General features: G+C 45.7%; 2 protein-coding genes across 2 annotated transcripts in view; one reads left to right on the top strand and one right to left on the bottom strand.

Annotated features, from left to right (window-relative positions):
* Positions 1–22,124, top strand: part of STPG1 (sperm tail PG-rich repeat containing 1) — a 209,719-nt gene that overhangs the window by 18,465 nt on the left and 169,130 nt on the right. The window lies entirely within an intron of this gene.
* CLIC4 (chloride intracellular channel 4) overlaps positions 1–22,124 on the bottom strand; it is a 55,810-nt gene that overhangs the window by 4,418 nt on the left and 29,268 nt on the right. Inside the window, exons 3-4 of the mRNA XM_081335303.1 lie at positions 7,891–8,016; positions 3,448–3,554 (exon numbers count right to left, since the gene is read on the bottom strand). Of these exons, the coding sequence (XP_081191429.1) occupies positions 3,448–3,554; positions 7,891–8,016 (233 nt within the window). The remainder of the gene's footprint in view (positions 1–3,447; positions 3,555–7,890; positions 8,017–22,124) is intronic.

Below are 22,124 nucleotides of genomic sequence, written 5' to 3' on the forward strand. Positions count from 1 at the left end.
GGGACCTTGGAGGTCTTCTAGTCCAACCCCGTGCTCGAGCAGGAGACTCTACATCATTCCAAATGGTTGCCCAATCTCTGCAGTGTTGGAGCACCCACAACTTTTGGAGGGAAGCCTGGGATTGTTTTGTCAGGAAATTTCTTCTTAATTCTAGGCGGTCTTTGATAAGCTTCCATCTGTTACTTCTTGTCCTGCCCTCAGGTGCTTTGGAGAATAGGGTGACCCCTCTTCTTTGTGACAGCCTCTCAAATATTGGAAGACTGCTATCATAGGACCCTAGCCCTTCTCTTTGAAAGACCAGGCATACCCAGTTCCCGTAACTGTTCATTCTGCCCTCCTCCAGACCCCTAATCTACCACCCCCTAATAGTATCCCCAAGAAAATAATCCCAACAGCTGGCTTCCCATTAATCCTGATGCAAAGTTGCCCCTAGTGTTACAGGCCATGTGAGGCAATATCTTCATTTTCCTGGATGTGAAGCATGAGTGATTCTGCAGAGTAATTATCTTACCCCCATCTTATTTGCATTCTGCTTTGCTTACTGCGGCCTTGTTTCGTTTGAGGCAACACCGAAAGGAACTGACGGCAATTCAGAAGTTCCATATGCCTAGAGCAGTGGTGGCGAACCTATGGCACGCGTGCCAGAGGCGGCACTCAGAGCCTCCTCTGTGGGCACACACACCGCTGCCACTAGCAGCTTGCGCAGGTCCCTTAGGGCGCCGCTGCCGCCACCCAGAGCAGCAGCCCTGCCCAGCACAAAGCAGGCAAAATGGCCGGCTAGCAAGCTCGACTAGAGGTGTTAGAGCAGGGGTGTCAAACTGTCGGCCCACGGGCCTGACGCATCATCAGGAAACTACGCCCACCCCATTGCCAGCAATGGTGAAAAAGCTCCGATACATTGCGCAACGACATGTGACATCGTGAGTTTGACATGTCTGTATTACACCATTGAGGTGGCCACACCTACCTGGCCACACCCACCCTGTCTGCTGTGACCACCCTGGCCACGCCCACCCAGTGGGCCACACACAGTGCCCTCCCTGAGGGAACCACAATGCTGATGCAGCCCTGGCATTTTGCAATAAATAAGTGGTTTTTGGGTTGCGGTTTGGGCACTCGGTCTCTAAAAGGTTCGCCATCACTGGCCTAGAGCAGGGTTTTTCAACCAGTGGTACGGGTACCAGCTGTGGTACATTGGTACCTGGCAGGTGGTACGCGACCATCCTAGAAAAGTGGTAGCAGGGGAGGGGAATGGCAGCACTGCACAAGCCTGAGCAGGGGGTTGGACTAGAAGACCTCAAAGGTCCCATGCCAATCCTCAACAGAAATGCTCACACCAATGAAAACCTCAGACAGGAGGAAGAGCGCCACCGGGCGGGCAGGCGTCTTGCTTGGCTGTGGCTTCGGGGGCACTTTTTTCAGTGCCATTGTAACTTTGAACAGTCACTAAGCCAGGGGTGTCAAACTCAATTTCATTGAGGGTCGCATCAGCATTGCGGTTGCCCTCAAGGGGCCGGGTGGGTATGGCCTGGGTAGGCGTGGCCTACTGGGTGGGCGTGGCTAGAGTGCGTATGGCCTATTGGGTGGGCGTGGCCAGCTCTACATCGTTCGCATCAAGGGTGCCTATGGGGGCCTGGGCAGGAGTGGGAGAGATCTGAGGGTCTCTGGCGGAAGGAGGGTCTCTGGGCCAGGGCCAAGGCAGTGGGGGCCATTCCCTCACTGTTTCCAGGATGGCTTTGCGGGCCACATGAAACCACTTTGTGGGCCGGATCCGGCCCCCGGGCCTTGTGTTTGACGTGTCTGCACTAAGCAAACTGTTGTAAGTCGAGGAACACCTGTACTTTATCGCTTTTTTTCCTTTTTTATTGGTCATCAAGTTTTTGACACCTTGCTAGGTGACTGGTGGTACTCGGATGTTGCCATATCTTAAAAGTGGTACAATGGGTGGAAAGGTTGGCCATCGCTAGCCTAGAGGTTGCATTTGCCACCAACACACCGTGCATGAATGCTGGTTTGCGGAACGTTAAATAAAGGACTTTGTGTGCAGGAAAAAGTATTCTCTTCCCAGCTCTTGGCAAATTCAGAAGAAATGCATCTGGGTTTTGCAGCATGGTGGAGGGAAAAAATAGATGTTAATACTAATATGTACAATACGACAGCATTATAATGCAATACTAATCAAGGAGAGAACCAGCCTAGAACTAAGGAGAAACTTCCTGAAAGTTAGAACAATTAATCAGTGGAACGACTTGCCTCCAGAAGTTGTGGGACCCCCAACACTGGAGATTCTTAAGGAGAGACGTTATCGGGTTTCATTGCTTGAGCAAGAGGATGGACTAGGAGACCTCCAAGGTCCCTTCCAACACTGTTATTGTGTTAAAAAGTTGTGCAACACCCAAACATTGGCAGGATCTTGAAATGTCACCATCCTTGTCGTTGCTACTTTAGCGGAGGTGCATTTAAAGTAGAAGTTAGAAGGGCAAAGCTTTTTTCTGACTCCTGCTTACTCTCTGCTAACGGATGTACCCAATTTCAGGTAAGTTCTTCCTGCGCTGTTGCAAAGATGTATCTGGAAGGCCTTGAGAAGCAGCAGACTGGCGAGTCAGGACAGGAAATAATTCATCATTTTTCTGCTCCTGAAAACAGCCGCAACAGAGGCCAGTAAAGTTCATCACAAGCTTCTGTGTAACATGTAGCTTGCCCAGCGCTGGCTAGGGGAGTTGAAATCTAATATATCTGAATATCATTCATTTGGGGAAAACTCTTTTTTTTAAAAAAAAAACCTACTTGCTTGGGACAGGGGAAGAAGTAGGCTACAGGTGTCCTCGATGTACGACTGCAATTGAGCCCCAAATGTCTGTTACTGAGATAGTTGTTAAGTGAGGTTCGCCCCATGTTATTATGACCTTTCTTGCCACAGTTTTTAAGTGAATCACTGCAGTTGATCAATTAGTGACACGTTGTTAAGTGAACCTGGTCTTCCCCATTGCTTGTCAGAAGGTCACAAAAAGGGATCCTCTGACCCTGGGACACTGCAACCGTCGTAAGTACGAGCCCGTTGCCAAGCATCTGAATTTTGGTCGCGTGACCATGGGGATGCTGCAACGGTCCTAAGTGTGAAAAGCAGCCATGTCGCTTTTTTCAGTGCTGTTGTAACTTTGAACGGTTACTAAATGAACTGTTGAAAGTCGAGGACTACCTGTATGTTTATAAAGAAACAGCTTCCTTCATCACTGCAGACTAATTAGACTGGCAGGGATAAGCAACCTCGGTTCTTTTATGACTCACGGACTTCAACTCCCAGAATTCCTGAGTCAGCATAGCTGACTCAGGAATTCTGGGAGTTGAAGTCCGTGAGTCATAAGAGCCGAGGTTGCCTACCCCTGAATTAGAGGAAGCAGCCTGAATGCTACACAGCACTCAAAGAACACAGAAAGGACTTCCTACCTTCATTGGCTTCAGGTCTGGAATTCTTGATGAATGCTGAGAATTTAGCAAAGATGTCCATCCCAGCAGTGTTGGATTCTGGGTATTTTACTGAAAGCTTTACATACCTGAAAGAGATTTAAGTGACAGCATGAGCTGGGATACAGGATTAGACTTCTCAGCTTATGCCTTGTAACCCTCATTGTTAGGAACAGCCCTTGCAATACGGATTTGTGACGTTCCAACACCTGAATTCTGATTTTCATCCACTATCCCCTTAAGACAGACATGTCAAACACAAGGCCCGGGGGCCAGATCCGGCCCACGAAGTGGTTTCATGCAGCCTGCGAAGCCGACCTTCGGACAAGCAAAGTCAATGGGGAAGCCAGGTTCATTTTAACAACTGTGCTACTAAACTTAACTGCAGCGGTTCACTTAACAGCTGTGGCAAGAAAAATCATAAAATGGGGCAAAACTCACGGAACAACTGTTAGCAGCAGACATTTGGGGCTCAATTGTGGTCATAATCTAGGACAGACATGTCAAACACAAGGCCCGGGGGCCGGATCCGGCCCGTGAAGTGGTTTCATGTGGCCCGCGAAGCCATCCTGGAAACAGTGAGGGAACGGCCCCCACTGCCTTGGCCCTGGCCCAGAGACCCTCCTCCTGCCAGAGACCCTCAGATCTGTCCCACTCCTGCCCAGGCCCCCATAGGCACCCTTGATGCGAACGATGTAGAGCTGGCCACGCCCACCCAGTAGGCCATACGCACTCTAGCCACGCCCACCCAATAGGCCACGCCCACCCTGGCCATACCCACCCGGCCCCCTGAGGGCAACCGCAATGCTGATGCGGCCCTCAATGAAATTGAGTTTGACACCCCTGCCTTAAGAAGTCCACAAAGTGATGCTTAAGGTTGAAATATCCAGCAAGCCCTCAACTTACAACCATTTGTTTAGCGACCGTTTGAAGTTACAGCGGCCCTGGGGGAAAAAATGACTCGTGACCATTTTTCAAACTTAACCACTGCTGCCGCCTCCCTGGAGTCACGTGATCCAAATTCGGGTGCTCGGCAACTGGCGTGCACTTATGACAGTTGCAGTCTCCTGGGGTCACGTGATCCCCTTTTGCGACCTTCTGACAAGCAAAGTCCATGCGGGAAGCCAGATTCACTTAACAACCGCGTTACTAACTTAACAACTGCAGTCATTCACTCAACAACCGTGGCAAGAAAGGTCGTTAAATGGGGCAGAACTCACTTAACAACTCTCTCGTTGAGCAACAGAAATGTGGGGCTCAATTGTGATCATTAAATCGAGGACCACCTGTACTCCAATTCTGTACCAATCGGTCACTTGAATTCTAACTGCTCTTTGCAGACTCAGCTCAAATCTGGACGGGCCCCAAAAGTATGAAAGGCGGTTAAGATTGTGAAATTATTACTCAACCCTGAAAGTGGGGGTAGGGGAAGAAGAGTTGGCTCTTTGTGCAAATGTTTCGGTCCCAGAGGTCCTAAAATAAATCCCAGCAGAAGCTCACAGGTGTCACGCTAGTCTGCAAACCATTGTTCTGCTTGCTTGGTGCCACTGTTTTTACCAATAGGAAATTCTTCCTGATATTGTCTGAATCTCCTTTGTTTTAATCTGAAGTTGCCGGTCTTTGTCGGATTCTGAATTTCAATGAATAGATCTACAACAGCATCTTGCAACCGACAACTTTTTAGACAGTGCTAGAGCACTATTTTTTTTCTCTTTTTTTAACCCACCTTTATTTTTAAATAACTCAAGGTGGCCAGAGTAGCCTCTACTCCAGGGGTCTTCAAACTTGGCCCTTTTATGACTTGTGGACTTCAACTCCCAGAATTCCTCAGCCAGCATGCCTGGCTGAGGAATTCTGTGAGTTGAAGTCCACAAGACATAAAAGGGCCAAGTTTGAAGACCCCTGCTCTACTCCTTCCTTCTCCTCTTCCCCCCCCCCTGCAACCAAAAAAAACCACTCTGGGAAGTGAAGTGGGCTGAGAGTGGCCGGCCAAAGTCACCCAGTCAGCTTTCTTGCTTAAGATAGGACTAGAACTCACCAACTCCTGGTGTCTTTAACCACTAAACCAAACTGGTTCTCTGTTGTGATCAGCTTCAGATCTTTTAAGGATTTCTTGGTGTCTTTGGTGTTCAGTAGCCCTTGTCTCTCTTCTCTGGACCTGCCCTACTTTACCCATATCCCTTTCAAAGCGGACTGTCCAGAATTGAACATAATATTCCAAATCTAACCACGGCAAAATATAACAGCTCACACCGCATCATGCGGAAACAGTGTTGTGTAGGACTGAACTTTTGACTGACAAGTCACGACATATTCCAAAGTAGTTTTAAAAATGCTGAGACAAAAACTCTTTTGGAAAAATAGGAGTAAGCTTAGAAACAGCTCTGCCTTTATCCCTAGCTCCAGCAGTATCAGTATTTTCAGTGGTAAATCTCTAGCATCCTCTCCTCTTATAGATAAGTAGATAACCCAAAAAATTTTCTGTGCTGAGAGCCGTGGTGGCGCAGTGGTTAGAATGTGGTACTGCAGGCTAACTGTGCTGACTCCCAGCTGCCGGCAGTTTGGCAGTTCGATTCTCACCGGCTCAAGGTTGACTCAGCCTTCCATCCTTCCGAGGTGGCTGGAGCATTCTGGGAGTTGAAGAGCCCTGGTGGCACAGTGGTTAGAATGCAGCACTGTACAACAGGCTATTTCAGCCGACAGCCGTCTGCCCGTGGTTTGGCAGTTCGATTCTCACCGGCTGAAGGTTGACTCAGCCTTCCATCCTTCCGAGGTGGGTAAAATGAGGACCCAGATTGTTGGGGGTAATAGGCTGACTCTGTAAAGCGCTCAGAGAGGGCTGCAAAAGCACTGTGAAGCGGTTTCTAAATCTAAGTGCCATTGCTATTGCTATCATGCTTGAGGGTGTCTAGTAACATGCAGTGAAGAGGATGCATCTCCCTTATCTTACTTATCGCCTCTCCACTCGTAATCAGAGAAAGAGAATGCTGGTTTAGAAGAAATTATGGATGAGGCCCAAGCTGCTCTGTGCTGCGGTATATAAGTCCAAGTGCTATTGCTAAGTGATATTGCCAAGATTGAGAAACACTGCAGGAGCCTGTTCTTACTCTGGTTGTTCAACCCATTTGTGAGTGTTTGCTGGGACCCAGAATGACTCCAGGGTGCCTCTATTGCCTTTATTTTAATATAACTTCACTATTATTTTTAATAAAATAACAAGATAAAAACTAACCAAACACAAGTTGTCAAAAAGAAAAAGAGATTGATAAAAAGAGATAGAGAGCTATACAGGTGACTGAAGAGCAAAAAAAGTAAAAATTATAGAAAGAAACAAACGTGTGTTTAAAAGAAGCACTTGCAACGTTGTACACAAATACGTAGCAGCACTGCGACGGTTGTTAAGTGCGAGGACCAGTTGTAAGTCACTTTCCAAAAATATGAGCCGCTTGCCAAAATTTTGATCACACAACCGTGGTGATACTGCAACGGTCATCAGTGTGAGCACCAGAGTTGTAAGTCATCTTTTTCACTGCAACTGTTGTGATTCCTCGCCAGACAGTGGATCCGGCAGCCGAGTCTGAGGACTCAGATGAGAAGGAGGAGGGGCCTGGAGTGGCATCGGAGTCAGAGGAAGGCTCTGAGGAGCACCAAGATTCACAGTCAGACCAGGAGGCCGGCCCTTCTACTTACGCTCGGGCAGAGACACAACTGTTTTGGGAGCCTGAGTTGGGCGACGAAGAGGAACAGCTGGGGCCAATCCCGGATGCCTGGATGCACAGAGAGGAGAGGCAAGCAAGGCAGAGGAAGGCAGTGGGGCAGCTCCAGAGGCAAAAGAAAAGCCATTAAAATGCCACGCCCGGCTGGATTATAAAGGGGGAAGGTGTGGGAGGTGCTGGTTGCCAAAGGCAACCGTTCGTGCTGAGGATTGTGTTTTTGTGGATTGTGTTGCTTGCCTCTGAAGTCTTGGACATTGAGTCAGATGTGTAAAAACAAAAGGGCTTTGTTTTTTCTTGTGGGTCCTGCACGGTTCCATGAAGAGGGGTTTCTTCTTGTGAGTAAAGCCATTGAGCAGGTACTCATGTAGGCTGGGACAGAACAGGAGCTTCAAAAGATCGCTGAAGAAACAGATGCAAGTTGCAGACTATTTGTGCTAGATCAGGGGTGTCAAACTGCCAGCCCGCAGGCCGGATGCGTCATGGTGAAACCGCGCCCACCCCTTTGGCGGCAATGGAAAAAAAGTCACGATACGTCGCGACACGTCACATGATGTTGCGAGTTTGACACCCCTGGTCTAGATTGTGCAGTTCAAACAGCTATGGATTCAGTGAGCTAAGCCACCCTTTGAGAACCAGCGAGGGCAATGATGGAAAATAACTACAGGAATCTCGCCCTTCCCTTCTATCCAACCATCCCAATGACACCTACTTGGGTGGGCAGAGAACTTCCTCAAGGAACTCTTCAATCTTGTTCACATCCGTTTTCACTTCGTTATTAAAGGTGATGAAAGGCGGGTGTGTTCCGGGAGCCAAGTTCTGAAGGTCTGCAGGCTTCCTGAGAGAGAGAGGTGGTATTGCACGCATTACAAACAGTTCAAGGAATGCTCCAAGTCCTAGCACACATTATCATTTGCAACATAACATGACCGTTAGGACCTTGGGAATCATTATACATCAGAGGACTGAGACAAGAGCAAAAGGGACCCCAACTCAGCAGCATATCCTGAGTTCTAAAAATTTAACAAACTGGACTAAGAAATCAAAAATTTGATAACCAAGAGTGTGCTGTTTTGCTTCCAGGACTGAGAATAAAAATGAGTTTATTCTATACAAGCTCTGTGTGCTTATATTTTTATGGATTATTCAAACTGAATTCATGCATTCTCTTTACATATGCCCAACACCCACCCCTTCTGAATCCCCAACAAATGCCACATTTATTTCATTTTTGGGATGCAGCTTCATCTGACCAGGCCTTTGCCCCAGCCACCCACAACATAAAACTCCAGTAACACTGAGTTCTCTATCCAACGAGGGGATATGAAGACCCCTTTTTGACTTGCAAACATTCACCATTTTGATAAACGGAGAATATTTGTAGCTCAGGGTTGAAACGAGGGGTCCTTGGTGCTCTCTGAGCTTGGCGATTTTCTTGCAGACGTTTCATGACCCAAACTTAGGTAACATCATCAATGTGCTGATGATGTTACCTAGTTTGGGTCACGAAACGTCTTCAAGAAAACAACCAAACTCAAGAGAGCACCAAAAGCTCCTCATTCACCCTTCCTTCCTCACCCGTTTTGCACCCGTTGGGAGAAAAACTCAGGGGTGAAATACTTCCAAACAGATTCAGGGGTTTTTTTTAAAAAAAAAAAAGGTGGAAAAAACATACTATCCCATCAAAGCTGGAAATTAAGAGATGCCCTTTAACCTTCTCTGATAAAAATCAAAGAAAGGAAATAGCAAGCTTCAGCATTTACTCTCATTTTAATAGAAATAGGTGGAGCGCTTTGTGTCCCCCAATAATATTTCCAAATAAGGCGAGGGTGGATGGGTAGGCTATAAAATCTCTTTGGGGGGAAAAGATAGCAGTAGATCTGCAGGGAAAAGCATGGAAATTCCCCCAAGCATTATAGATGCCTGCCTGTCTTCAAGTCTGCTTCCTCTTAGAACAGGGCTGGCTTCACAAGTTCATCACCAGACATTACCTAAAACCTGCTTCTCAAACCCCACCCGTTTCGGAGATTCTTAACAGAGAAAAGTATGTCTGTTTGTTAGCCTTCTTGAAGAAGGCGGACAAACAGACCAGCTATTTTGAGCATCTGTTTGCAGGAAATTTGAGGGTGAAGCATTATTGAGGGGGTTTTTTGTTTTTGTTTTTGAAGTGGGAATGATAACGATGGTCTCTCATTACTAAGAACAAGATGGTTTCTCTTAGATGTCAGGAAGTGGAAACAGATATTCGGGGGGGGGGGGAAATGGGTCCAGATTTTAAGTATTGCCCTTGAATTCCTTTCTAGATGTTGCTTTAAGCAAGGCACAGATTTGACCGGGGCAGAAACAGAGGAAGTTACTTTGAGCCACCAAGAAATAGGACAGGTTATTTTTTTTTTAAAATTCCATTTATATCCCGCTCTTCTCCGAAGACTCAGGGCGGCTTACAAGCTTAGCAGTAGCCTTCATTCTATGTATATGCCTGCTTATTAGGGCTTTCACACACACACACACCCAAGCGGCATTATTACAAAGTCAGCTTATTGCCCCCAACAATCTGGGTCCTCATTTTACCTACCTCGGAAGGATGGAAGGCTGAGTCAACCTTGAGCCCGGTGGGATGCGAACCTGCACTAATTGCAGGCAGCTGGTGTTACTTAAGGAGGCATTAGCCCACTGCTCCACCAAGGCTCTTGTATGTAGTTTTAGTCGATGTTCTGCACCTTGGGGTGGCAGAGGAAGGATTTGCTTTTGAGGCACGGCTCAAAAAAATAGCTTGGCTCTTTCGAGATCTTTTTCATATTTACTAATGGATGTAGTAACTGCCCCTCTGCCAGCTATTTCCCATAGCGGTAATATGGGAGCAATGTAGGTGTCTGCCTATTTTGCAATGCTTGTGCGTGTAATCAGGAGAAACACGAGCAACCTCAGTTTTCCAGTGCCACATTTGCAAGGTGGCTTCGCCCTGCAGCTCGTCTCAGTCCCACTGCCGTGTGCTGCAGATACCAACCTACCAATGCAAATGGAGCTACTACTTCAGCCAACTGCATTCTTATTTGCACCGACCGCTCCGGATTGCAAAGGTACCGCTCCGGATTGCAAAGGTGCAGTGAGCATCGGGGCTGGAATGGGGAGGTGAAGGAAATACAGGTTTCCAGGGATTCTACTCTCATCTTCAGTTTCGGGTTCAGGAAGGAAATTGTTGCATGCCTGCCCTGTCAAATTTGTTGTTACCATCAGGGTGTGGGGCTGGTGACATCAGCACATTGCTGGCACCGAGCTCTAGGTTGGTTTTTTCTTTTTTTCATTAAAATCGGATAAGGTAGCGTCTAGACAGTGTAACAAAAGTGGATGTGGGGCAATAAAATGAAATTAAATCCTGAGAAAGAAGAGCCACTGGACTGGCAACTCACAGGTCTGGGAAGGAAGCATGCCTCTCTCTTCAGGTGAAGCTGCACTTCCTTTAAAAGATGCAAGTTCCAGATTTAGCATGTTCCTGGATTCTGCTATCACTCAAGACGCAGGTTGTATCAGTGACCTGCTAGGTATTCGCACGTCTGCAACCCTTTGTCTCTTAAGTATTAGCGCATAGTGGTGCAGTGGTTAGAATGCAGTACTGAAGGTAAACTTGGCCCACAGCCTTGTGTTCAAGCCTGACAGGCTCAAGGTTGACTCAGCCTTCCTTCCGTGATCCGTAAAATGAGGAGACAGATTGTGTGTGGGGGGGCAATATGCTGACTCTGTAACCCGCTTAGAAAGGGATGTAAAGCCCTGCGCAGTGGTTATATAAGTCTAAGTGCTATTGTCATTGTGCTGAATTAAGTTATTACATTTCATTTCATTTATCCTATTTTAGGGATTGTAAATCACCATGAAATCCTGCAGACGGTGGGCTATAAAGTGGATAATGGATTACAAAGAAATAACACCCTGCTCTGTCCAGTACACATAATGGACATCTGCCCTTCCTACACCATAGGAATTTCTGTGTAATGGGTATTCACAGGCTGAAAACTGCAGCCAATGAATCGCAAAGAAGCCAATCGGCAACGCCTATCTGATTCTCAAAAAAATGCTTCCCCCATCAGCATTTTACAAGAGCAAAGAACCTTTCCTGGCTAGCTTAACTGAGTTTCTCACATCTGAAGAGGAATAACAAATGTTTTATTTAATATCTAGAATGCTGAACCTAAGAAATAAGTGTACAGGTAGTCCTCAATTTAAGAATACAACTGGGACTGAAATCTCCATCACTAAGCCAGCTTTAGGTGAGTCACACCTGATTTTGCGAACTTTTTTGCCACAATTATTAGGCAAATCTGACTCCCCCCCCATTGACTTTGCTTGTTGCAAGTCGGCTGGGAATCTTGCAAATGGTGATCATGTGACCCTGGGGCCGCCGTAAATATGTGCCGAATGCCCAAGTACACCCAATTTTGATCATGTGACTGCAGGGACATGCAACGGTCATTAAGTGTGAGGACGGTCAGAAGTCTCTTTTCTCAGCACTGTCATAAATTTGAAAGACGTTAAATGGATGGACATAAGTCAAGGACTAGCAAAGGAGGAGCATGCAGGTTCTACCGAAGACCCAGACAAACAGGGGATTAAGAAAAGACAAATTCCAATTCAGTGCAAAGGCAAACAGATCGAAAAGGGTTAGTCTATGTCAGGGGTCTTCAAACTTGGCAACTTTAAGACTTGTGGACTTCAAGTCCCAGAATTCCTCAGCCAGCAGGGCTGGCTGAGGAATGCTGGAATTTGAAGTCCACAAGTCTTAAAGTTGCCAAGTTTGAAGACCCCTGGTCTATGTAGATTGAAATAGTGTAAGTTATACTGTGGCTAAGGGCTACTGCACAGCCCTCTTTCATTTAAAAAAGAATTGCCTCAGTAGTAATAAAGTACTTGATGCCTTCCCCTCATTTGGATTTCAGAGTTACGCTCAGAATCCATTGGAGTTGGGTGGCCAATCAATTTAAACAAATGAATGAATCATACAATCTCAAAATCCACTAAATTGACAAGCTGAGGCAGCTAATAAAGAGTGGGAAAACATCTGGAAATTATCAGATTGCATAACACTAACTTAAGAATTTCACTGGCTAATGGCCATCTGAGTTAAAACGTCCCAATTTTAACATCAATATTTGTGGTCGAGTGTCTCGTATTGAAATTCTGGATGCCTCCAATTGTGAAGCATTCTGAAGAAAAGATACAGCACTGATTTCCAATAAATGCATATGCTCAGCTGTAAACATCAAAATGCACACATAGAGATTATTATTATTTGTATAAATAATGCCTATATCTAATCATCTATATATTGAAAACATTAAGAATTATATTTTGTTTAAGGTTGAAGGAGAATATAAATGGGAGAAGGGAAGATCAAAGAAATATATCATTAATTAATATACTAATTATGGAATTATCAAACTTAAACTTTATTGTTAATTGATTATCATCTTTTTTTTCTTGTTAAAATATAAACCAACACACTGTACGCCAGGCACTGGAGACTGTTATGGTTAAAAACCAATTATATTATATATATATTGGCTTCTGCCAACCTAGCAGTTCGAAAGCACGTAAAAATGCAAGTAGAAAAATAGGGACCACTACGGTGGGAAGGTAACAGCGTTCCGTGCGCCTTTGGCATCTAGTCATGCCGGCCACATGACCACGGAGACGTCCTCGGACAAGCGCTGGCTCTTCGGCTTTGAAACGGAGATGAGCACCGGCCCCTAGAGTCGGAAACAACTAGCACGCATGTGCGGGGGAACCTTTACCTTTACTGTATAAAAAATACACACGTGAACAACCTGGAGAGGGTAAAAGACTGCTCAGGTGTACGTCATCCAAGGGAGGTGACTCATATCTCCACCTCGTCCCAAAGCCAATATTTCCTGCCTCAGCGCTTCCAGATCCCTCTCCCTCATTCAACCCCAACACAATAGCCAGCTTTGTAAACCTGTTGCAAATTCAGTAGGTGGCTTGAATGTCCCAGTGGGTCCTTTTCCAGAAGATGCCGAGAAACGTGAGTCAGTTTCATGCCTGAAGCAGCTGAAGCTTCAATTACAACATTGCTGTGTACACCCATCGTAATTACAGGAAATCATTGAAGTGGCTTTTCCCCCCTGGCTTGAAGAAGAATCCTTTTAAAGAGACTGGCGAAATGGACAACTTTAATCCAAAATGGCAAGGTGTACTTAAATGGATGGTGAACACTGCATTTTGTTCTTGGTGTAGGCGAGGCCAACTCTAACTTGCTGCCAAGAAAAGTCATTTGGAAAGCAGAAAAAGGGAGAAAAGGGAGGGGGCCGCAGTGGCCCAATAGTTAAAACCCTGGGCTTGTCAACTGAAAGGTCACCGCTTTGAGACCCAAGTGCCACATGACAGGGTGAGCGCCTGTTCCTGCCACAGCTCCTGCCAACCTAGCAGTTCGAAAGCATGCAAATGCAAGTAGATAAACGGGTACCACTTTGGTAGAAAAGTAACAGCGCTCGGCGTATAGTCATGCTGGCCACATGACCATGGAAGCGGCTAGGAAACAGAGATGAGCACTGCCCCCCTAGAGTTGGACCTGACTGGTCAGGAAAACCTTTCCCTTTCTCAAGAGAGAAAAAAGGAATTCCGGCATCGTTTTCCTTGGAATTTAAATCCAGTTACTAGACGCGTCCCTTTCTCCGTACCAAATGTTACCGGGTTCTATGTAAACTTCCTTTTCCTCCTGGCTTCTTGCTAGTTACTCTCGTGCTAGTTACACATTTCTACTAGTCCAAACACAGGAAATGAAATTCTAGAGTGTCTTCTCTAGAATGCTCTAGAAATCTGATGTTCTCCAGATATGCTGAACTGCGACTTTTCAACCAGCGCAGTTAAATTATGGAAGTTGAGTTCAAGTGGAAGACCCAAGGTTTGGGAAAGCTACACCAGAGTAGAGGAAACCAACTAGCTATGTTCCAGTTGTCCTGACCTACAGCAGCAGAGCTCGTGACGGGCGATGCTGGGAGCTGAAATCCTGCATTACTGGTAGGTACTGCCACTGGTTGCCTCTCCCTGTTCTAGAGAAATCAAGTTAAAGCTTACTGAGACCGAACTCAAGGAAACACAGCGCTTGTTCAGTGATAGATTATTTTAAAAAAAATAGTTCCTTATTTTAAAGGAACAAATTGTATCAAGCAATAAAAGAGGGGAAAAGCGAGGATCACTTTTCCAATGAAATCTTGGCTTGTTGAGATTAAAATTGAACTGAGCCAGAGAGCAAACGGGCCCAGTTACAGATTCCAAGGTACGAAGTCATCATGGGTTTCCAACTCCGTACAAGAAGGTCAGACTGTGCATAATTCTCAACTTTTACCAATTATGTACAAGCACAACAAGGCCCCTCCCACGAATCTCAGAGCGTGGCCCTTTAGTAGTGACAGCAAACACTTAGGAGAAGAAATGGGAAACACACTGATAACAGTCACCGCCTCCCTCAAGATATGCAAGGAAAGGATCGGAGAGCTTTCCAAAAAACAGGAAATCATCTCTGCGCTTGGGAATCCAGCCCAAACTAGTTGACATTTGTACCAGCCTGCCTAAAAATGCTAATGTGTTATCTTGGCAGAGACTTGGGAGAGCCAAGCTCCACTCAATTACCGGGCAATTTTTTTTTTTAAATACCCTTCCCGGCCTGGAAGGGAATCTTACTCACATTATTAGCAAGTGCTACAGAATCCTTTCCATAGATCTCCCCACGCTCACCCACCCACTCAAGGGTGCAACTGAAATGAGGAACACAGGCAGAAACAGGGAGTGGATTCCTGTGCGGAAGGGTTATAGAAGCACAGTCCTTGGGTCAAATATTCAGCATTTCTGAACCCCTCTGCCTGTCTTCTAGACAAGTCTTCCTTCAAAAGAAAAGAGCATTTTTGTCAGGCGTGTGCAAAAGTCTGCAATGGAAACGGCCATTGCACAGGCTCCAAACTTAGAACAAAACACCACCCTCTATTCTTCTATATCCCAAGCTTGAAATGAAATGGGTGTGGGTTTGTTTTTTTCCAAAGATGTTTGGAGCTTTTCAACACCACCCCATTGGTTTAAAAAACAAAAAAACAAAAAACCTTCCAAACCACAGAAACTCACAGAGTTCAATAACCCAAAAAGCAGTTTTTATCCAGGCGGCCTCTGGCTATGGCCGAGGTGAGGAGGGAAGATCAAGGCAGAGAGTATTTTCAACCACTGCTTCTTGTGAAGAAAGCCAGAAAGATCAACAAGGATGACATCTTCATATCCTCTTGCGGCTTCTGAACTCCCAACGTTTGGATGCGTAAAATGGAAAAAAGAATTTATGGCACATGGGGGGCAGAGGCACATGAACCGGCACATCCTCCCAAGTAGCTCAAAGCAGCATCTGTTAATCCTATTTATATTCCAAGAGTCTAGCGAAAAAAATTCAACCAAAAGAGACCAACTTACGGCTGGAGGAGACCTTGGAGGTCTTCTAGTCCAGGGGCCTGCAACCATGACAACATGAAGACTTGCGGACTTCAGCTCCCAGAATTCCTCAGCCAGCTGGCTGAGGAATTCTTGGAGCTGAAGTCCGCAAGTCTTCAAGTTGTCAAGGTTGCAGGCCCCTGTTTTAGTCTAACGCCCTACACAAGGCAGGAGTCCCTATATCAGGGGTAGGCAACCTTGGCTCTTTTATGACTCGTGGACTTCAACTCCCAGAATTCCTGAGCCAGCCATGCTGGTTCAGGAATTCTGGGAGTTGAAGTCCACGAGTCATAAAAGAGCCAAGGTTGCCTACCCCTATCCTATATCATCCTGGAGAATCTTTCCTTGAAAACCTCCAGCAATGGAGCACCTACAACCCTGGGAGGTAGACTGCTCCACTGATTAATTGTTCTCACTGTCAGGCAATTCCTCCTTTAATTCCAATTTGGATTTCCCTCTGACAAGCTTCCATCTGTTACTTCTTGTCCTGTCCTCAGGTGCGGTGGAGGGTTGGTCAACCACCTCTTCTCTGTGATGGCCCCTTCAATCTCCAAAGACTGCTATCATGTCTCCCCTAAGCCTTTGTTAGGCAAACATATTGAGTACTCTTCCTAAGGCCTCAGCATCTTTTTTGTATCTCGGTAGTATGTAGCGTGGTCATCAGCCATGGAACCCCAAGCAACCAGATCCCAAAACATGGAATCCACAGCGTCTGTCAAGTTACCCAAGCACTCCTGGGATTTCTCCCAGCTCTCAGAAAGGTCTAAATGTATACATAGTCAAAAGAAGACCAGCTTGGGGCAGAGGTGGCTTGGCCCTAAATAATTTTAGTAGTGACCCCAGCTATGAAGACTAAATTAAAAAGAAAAGTATGTTTTAGTTTCCAATCTGACAAAGAACTGGTAGTGCAAGACATCGGTCATTTTAGCATGTGCTATTTAACTACGGGTAGTCCTCGACTTACAACAGTTCAAAGTTACAACAGCATTGAAAAAAGTGGCTTAGGACCATTTTTTTTACGACTGTTGCAGCATCCCCATGGTCACGTGATCAAAATTCTGACACTTGGCAAACTGACTCATATTTATGACTGTCACCACGTCCTGGGCTCACGTGATCCCAGATTCATTTAACAATTGTGTTACTAACTTAACAACTGCAGTGATTCACTTATAAACAGGGGCAAGAAAGGTTGTAAAGCGGGGCAAAGCTGACTTAACAAAAGTCTCCCTTAGCAACATAAATTTTGGACTCAATTGGGGTCATACGTTGAGGACTACCTGCATATCTTTTTCCCCATTAAAGGTTTGTGTGAATGGATACCAAGACAAACAACTGGCTAGAAGGGTGGAATGGCATTCTGGGTGTGTCTGTCTGCTGGCTGGAGAATTCTAGAAATTGAAGTCCACCCATCTTAAAGTTGCCAAGGTTGAGAAACACTGGTGTACACATTTTGTCCTCTGGAAAATCCTAGTATGCTTGCTGCAGAACACTACCGCCTTAGAGAAAGGAATGATAGGACTCAGCCAAGATTGATTTATTTATAAAATTTATTGCAGATATGCACACACGCGCATGCGCGCGCACACACACACACACACACACACTCACTCACTACCATATGGTAACTCTGGGCAGCTTACTGACATTAAAAAAAATGTATCTGCATTAAAGCATGAATAAAGCCAAAGGTTAAAATCAAGGACATGTGGGGAGGGCAGAATGGGTGGGGGGAGGTGGGATCTGTGGTTACTTGATCAACCACCTCCACTGTGCTGTTCCCCTATTGCAGGGGTAGGCAACCTCAGCTCTTTTATGACTCATGGACTTCAACTCCCAGAATTCCTGAGTCAGCATTGTAGGGGTAGGCAACCTCAGCTCTGTTATGACTCACGGACTTCAACTCCCAGAATTCCTGAGTCAGCTGACTCAGGAATTCTGGGAGTTGAAGTCTGTGAGTCATAAAAGAGCCGAGGTTGCCTACCCCTGCCCTATTGGGTCCTCAAGTCTTGATGATGATGATGATGATGATGATGATGATGATGATGATGATGATGATGATGATGACGACAAGAAGAAGAAGAAGAAGAAGAAGAAGAAGAAGAAGAAGAAGAAGAAGAAGAAGAAGAAGAAGAAGAAGAAGAAGAAGAAGAAGAAGAAGAAGAAGAAGAAGAAGAAGAAGAAGAAGAAGAAGAAGAAGAAGAAGAAGAAGTTGGAAGGGACCTTGGAGGTCATCTAGTCCAACCCCCTGCTAAGGCAGGAAACCCTATACCATTTCAGACAAATGGCTGTCCAGTCTCTTCTTAAAAACTTCCAGTGTTGGAGCATTCACCACTTCTGGAGGCAGGTTGTTCCACTGGTTAGTTGTTCTAACTGTCAGGAAGTTTCTCCTTAGTTCTAGGTTGCTTCTCTCCTTGACTAGTTTCCATCCATTGCTTCTTGTCCTGCTTTCAGGTGCTTTGGAGAATAGCTTGACTCCCTCTTCTTTGTGACAGCCCCTGAGATCTTTAGGCCCTTATGAAAGGATAAAAGGGTTGAGGCCAAGCTCACATCGGGTGAGAGAAGATGTTCCAGAGGCCAAAAGCAAAGATGGAGGCATCGCTCAGCTCATTGAACTTCATTTCTGCTCTCCATAAACTGCAAGGAGCCCAATGCAGTCTGCAATCTAGCACAGGTTCGTAAAAAAGCAGCCTCTAGTATTAGCTCTCTCCCCTTCCCCCCCCAAAAATGAGCTATTCTTTGAAGCTTTTAAGAACCTCCAGACTTCTCGAAAAGAACGTCTGAAAACCACTGGCTCAGTCCCTCCATCCGTCTTTTAGCCAAGAATCCTTCCGAGTCCAAAAATCGGGCTTATATTCCCAAACATGCTAGACGCTGCAGCGTTACTCGGTCCAATAAAGGCCGTCCAATTCCCGCATACAGACTCAAGCTGCATTCCTGAAGATGGAAAAAGAACGAAACGTCTGTCTTTTAGCAGTTGCGGGGGAAAATATGAGCCCTTGGCAGGGGAGAAAAGGGCTGATATATCCCCATTTAGCCTGCATGCAGTTTTGCTTGTGTTCTTAACAGAGCTGCAAGTATCCTCTTGTTAGCACAGAATTATATCTGTAAAAAGAGGGCAACGCAGGAAAATGGATGTCGCGGAAGAGTAAATTGATAACATTTTTCCTGTGTTTCACAATTCCTTAGCTGTGAACTTTTCAACTGGTGGGAGCTGTGTATATGCTGCAGGAATTCACCCGAGTCCCTGCAAATATGTAATAGAGGAACGTGCATACTATTGCCATGTTCTATGGTGACGTGGGTGAGGAAAATGCACTGCTGGCCTATAGTGGCTATGTTAAAACTCAAGGGCCTTGGTGGAGCAGTGGGCTAATGCCTCCTTAAGTAACACCAGCTGCCTGCAATTAGTGCAGGTTCGAGTCCCACCAGGCTCAAGGTTGACTCAGCCTTCCATCCTTCCGAGGTAGGTAAAATGAGGACCCAGACTGTTGGGGACAATAAGCTGACTTTGTAATAATGCCGCTTGGGGGGGGGGGGAAAGCCCTAATAAGCAGGCATATACATAGAATGAAGGCTATTGCTAAGCACATTGGTTTGTGCTTAAATTGTAAGCCGCCCTGAGTCTTCGGAGAAGGGCGGGATATAAATGGCATTAAAATAAATAAATAAACTTTTATGCCCTAACACAGTGATGGTGAACCTTTTAGAGACCGAGTGCCCAAACTGCAGCCCCAAACCCAATTATGTATTGTCGGGTGCCAGGTGAGCGTGGTCCAGTGGGTGGGTGTGGCCAATTGGGGGCGCGGCCCATTGGGTGGGCGTAGCTGCGGTGGTAACGGCAGACTGGGTGGGACTAAAAAGTTCAATCAATCAATTCCAACTTTCCAAGTTCTTTTTTTTTCTGTGAGAAGTTGAAATTGATTGATTGAACCTGTTGTTTTTTTTGCACATGGTGGCGGAGGTCTAAAGCAAAAGGGGGTTATAAAACCCAGCTGAAGGCCTAGGACTGGGGCGACGGCACGTGTGCCCACAGAGAGGGCTCTGCGTGCCACCACGGCCCTAACAGAAGGGGGGGGAATCAGTTTTCCCTTTTAAGGAAATGGGAATAATTATTATACAGACTAAGATCCAAGCTGAGAAACAGAAAGTCCATACAAGTCAAAAGCATGAGTTTTCTATCCTGGAATAAAGTTTTGTTTTTCTGATCATTCACAATTGTCAATGTTATAACAAATGTGAACCTAAATACGTGTAGTCCTCGGCCTACCACAGTTCACTTAGTGACTGTTTAAAGTTAACAACAGCACTGAAAAAAGGGGATTTAGGACCACTTTTCACACTTAAAGAGTGCTGCACCATCCCCATGGTATGGGGATGTCATCAAAATTCAGACGCTTGGCATCTGACTCATATTTATGAACCTTGCAGTGTCCCAGCATCATGTGATCCCCTTTTGTGACCTTCTGACAAGCAAGGTCAATAGGGAAGCTAGACTGACTTAACAACTGTGTTACTAACTTAACAACTGCAGTGATTCACTTAACAACTGTGGCAAGAAAGTCGTAAAACGGAGCAAAACTCAGGTAACAAATGTTTTGCTTAGGAACAGAAATTCTGAGCTCAGTTGTGGCTGTAAAGTCAAGAAATACCTCTACATTAGCTATCTTTCCCAGAGATGTCACTACGTACCTTGCTTTCCTATTCACCGCTCCCATCATCCGGCTATGCATGCACAAATATAGAGGGATCACGATGACAAATCGCCATTAGAAGCAACCAACCTGTCATCATGGTCACTGGGCATTCATGCATGCAGGTTCTATGCCCATGTCTGGGATGGGGATATGAAATCATATATGTGCATGAATACCAGCATACTTATAATGATTGATGGGGGGGGAAGGATGTAGCGACCTAGTTAAAATAGCAATCTCAATTGGCCCAAAGTAGCATCTGCCCCGATTCAGAGGTCCAATTAGCAGCCCTTCCTAATGGACATTGAGTAAGACCACAGAGCAGCTCAGCACAGGTCTGGAAGAGAGATGCTACAAAGTAGTGATGCTAGAATAGAAAATACCAAAGGGGAGCGACTGTTAGATAAATTGGGGGAAGCAGGTGGTACGTCTGCTAGGATCAAGAGCCAGTTTGAGGTAGTGGCTAAGAAGCTGGAGATGTGAGTTCTAGTCCCACCTTAGGCATGAAAGCTGGCTAGGTGACGTTGGGTCAACCATTCTCTCTCAGCCCAACCCACCTCACAGGGTTCTTGTGGGGAAAAAGAGGAGGAAGGAACATTACATATATTTGCTGCCTTGAGTTACTTATCCAGGGATAAAGGTGGGATAAAAATAAAATAAGTAAACAACACAGCTGTCATCTGGAAACGTGGAACAGAAGCTGAATGCACTTTCCTTGGGCCACCAAAATAAACAAAGGGCGAAACAGTTAGGCAGAGCTGATGGATAAACCACAGCCTCTGTGCATTAAGAATTAAGGGAGCACTCAGATGCCAAAGATGGAGACAAAAAAGGGGGCCAGCAGTAATGGATCTTTAAATGCAAAAAGCAAAGATCTCTTTGGAAGATGCACAACATGAAGTAGTAAAGTGACTTTTTCCAGATAAAAGTTTCGAGTCAGGAGGACCTATTCTAAGGTCACAAAGCTGGAAAGGCTTAGATAATTTCAGTTCAATCCAAAATGTCAAAAAGAGAGAAGCCCTCACAATGGGGAATGGCTCAAATAATTCCCCATGAACATCAGATGATGATGATGATGATGATGATGATGATGATGATGATGGAAGGGACCTTGGAAGTCATCTAGTCCAACCCCCTGCTCAGGCAGGAAACCCGATACCATTCCAGACAAATGGCTGTCCAGTCTCTTCTTAAAAACTTCCAGTGTTGCAGTATTCACAGCTTCTGGAGGCAGCTTGTTCCACTGATTAATTGTTCTGTCAGGAAGTTTCTCCTTAGTTCTAGGTTGCTTCTCTCCTTGATTAGTTTCCATCCGTTGCTTCTTGCCCTGCCTTCAGGTGCTTTGGAAAATAGTTTGACTCCCTCTTCTTTGTGGCAGCCCCTGAGATATTGGAAGACTGCTATCATGTCCCCCCTCATCCTTCTCTTCATTAAACTAGACATACCCAATTCCAGCAACTGTTCCTTATTTGTTTTAGCTCCATCAACAGCCCCAAAGAAGGATGAAAAAAACCTTTACCTCCTCCATCTCTTTTCTCATTCCATGAAAAGGGAGAGAAACAGCACTGTGGATTTGCTGGGTTCATGTCCATTTAGTTGATGGAGTTCATGGTACCAACAGTGCAGTAATTGGACAGACCGCCTCCATCGATTAAGTGTCTTTCCCTTTACTCTCAACTTCCTGGGAAAATTCTACGTGGCACAAACAGACATGCTATCAAAAGAGTAATGACCCCACAGATGGAACTATTGTCCAACACTACATTTCGGT

Source organism: Vipera berus (assembly GCF_964194415.1).
Source record: "Vipera berus genome assembly, chromosome: 9".
In the NCBI taxonomy this organism is placed as follows: Eukaryota; Metazoa; Chordata; class Lepidosauria; order Squamata; family Viperidae; genus Vipera; species Vipera berus.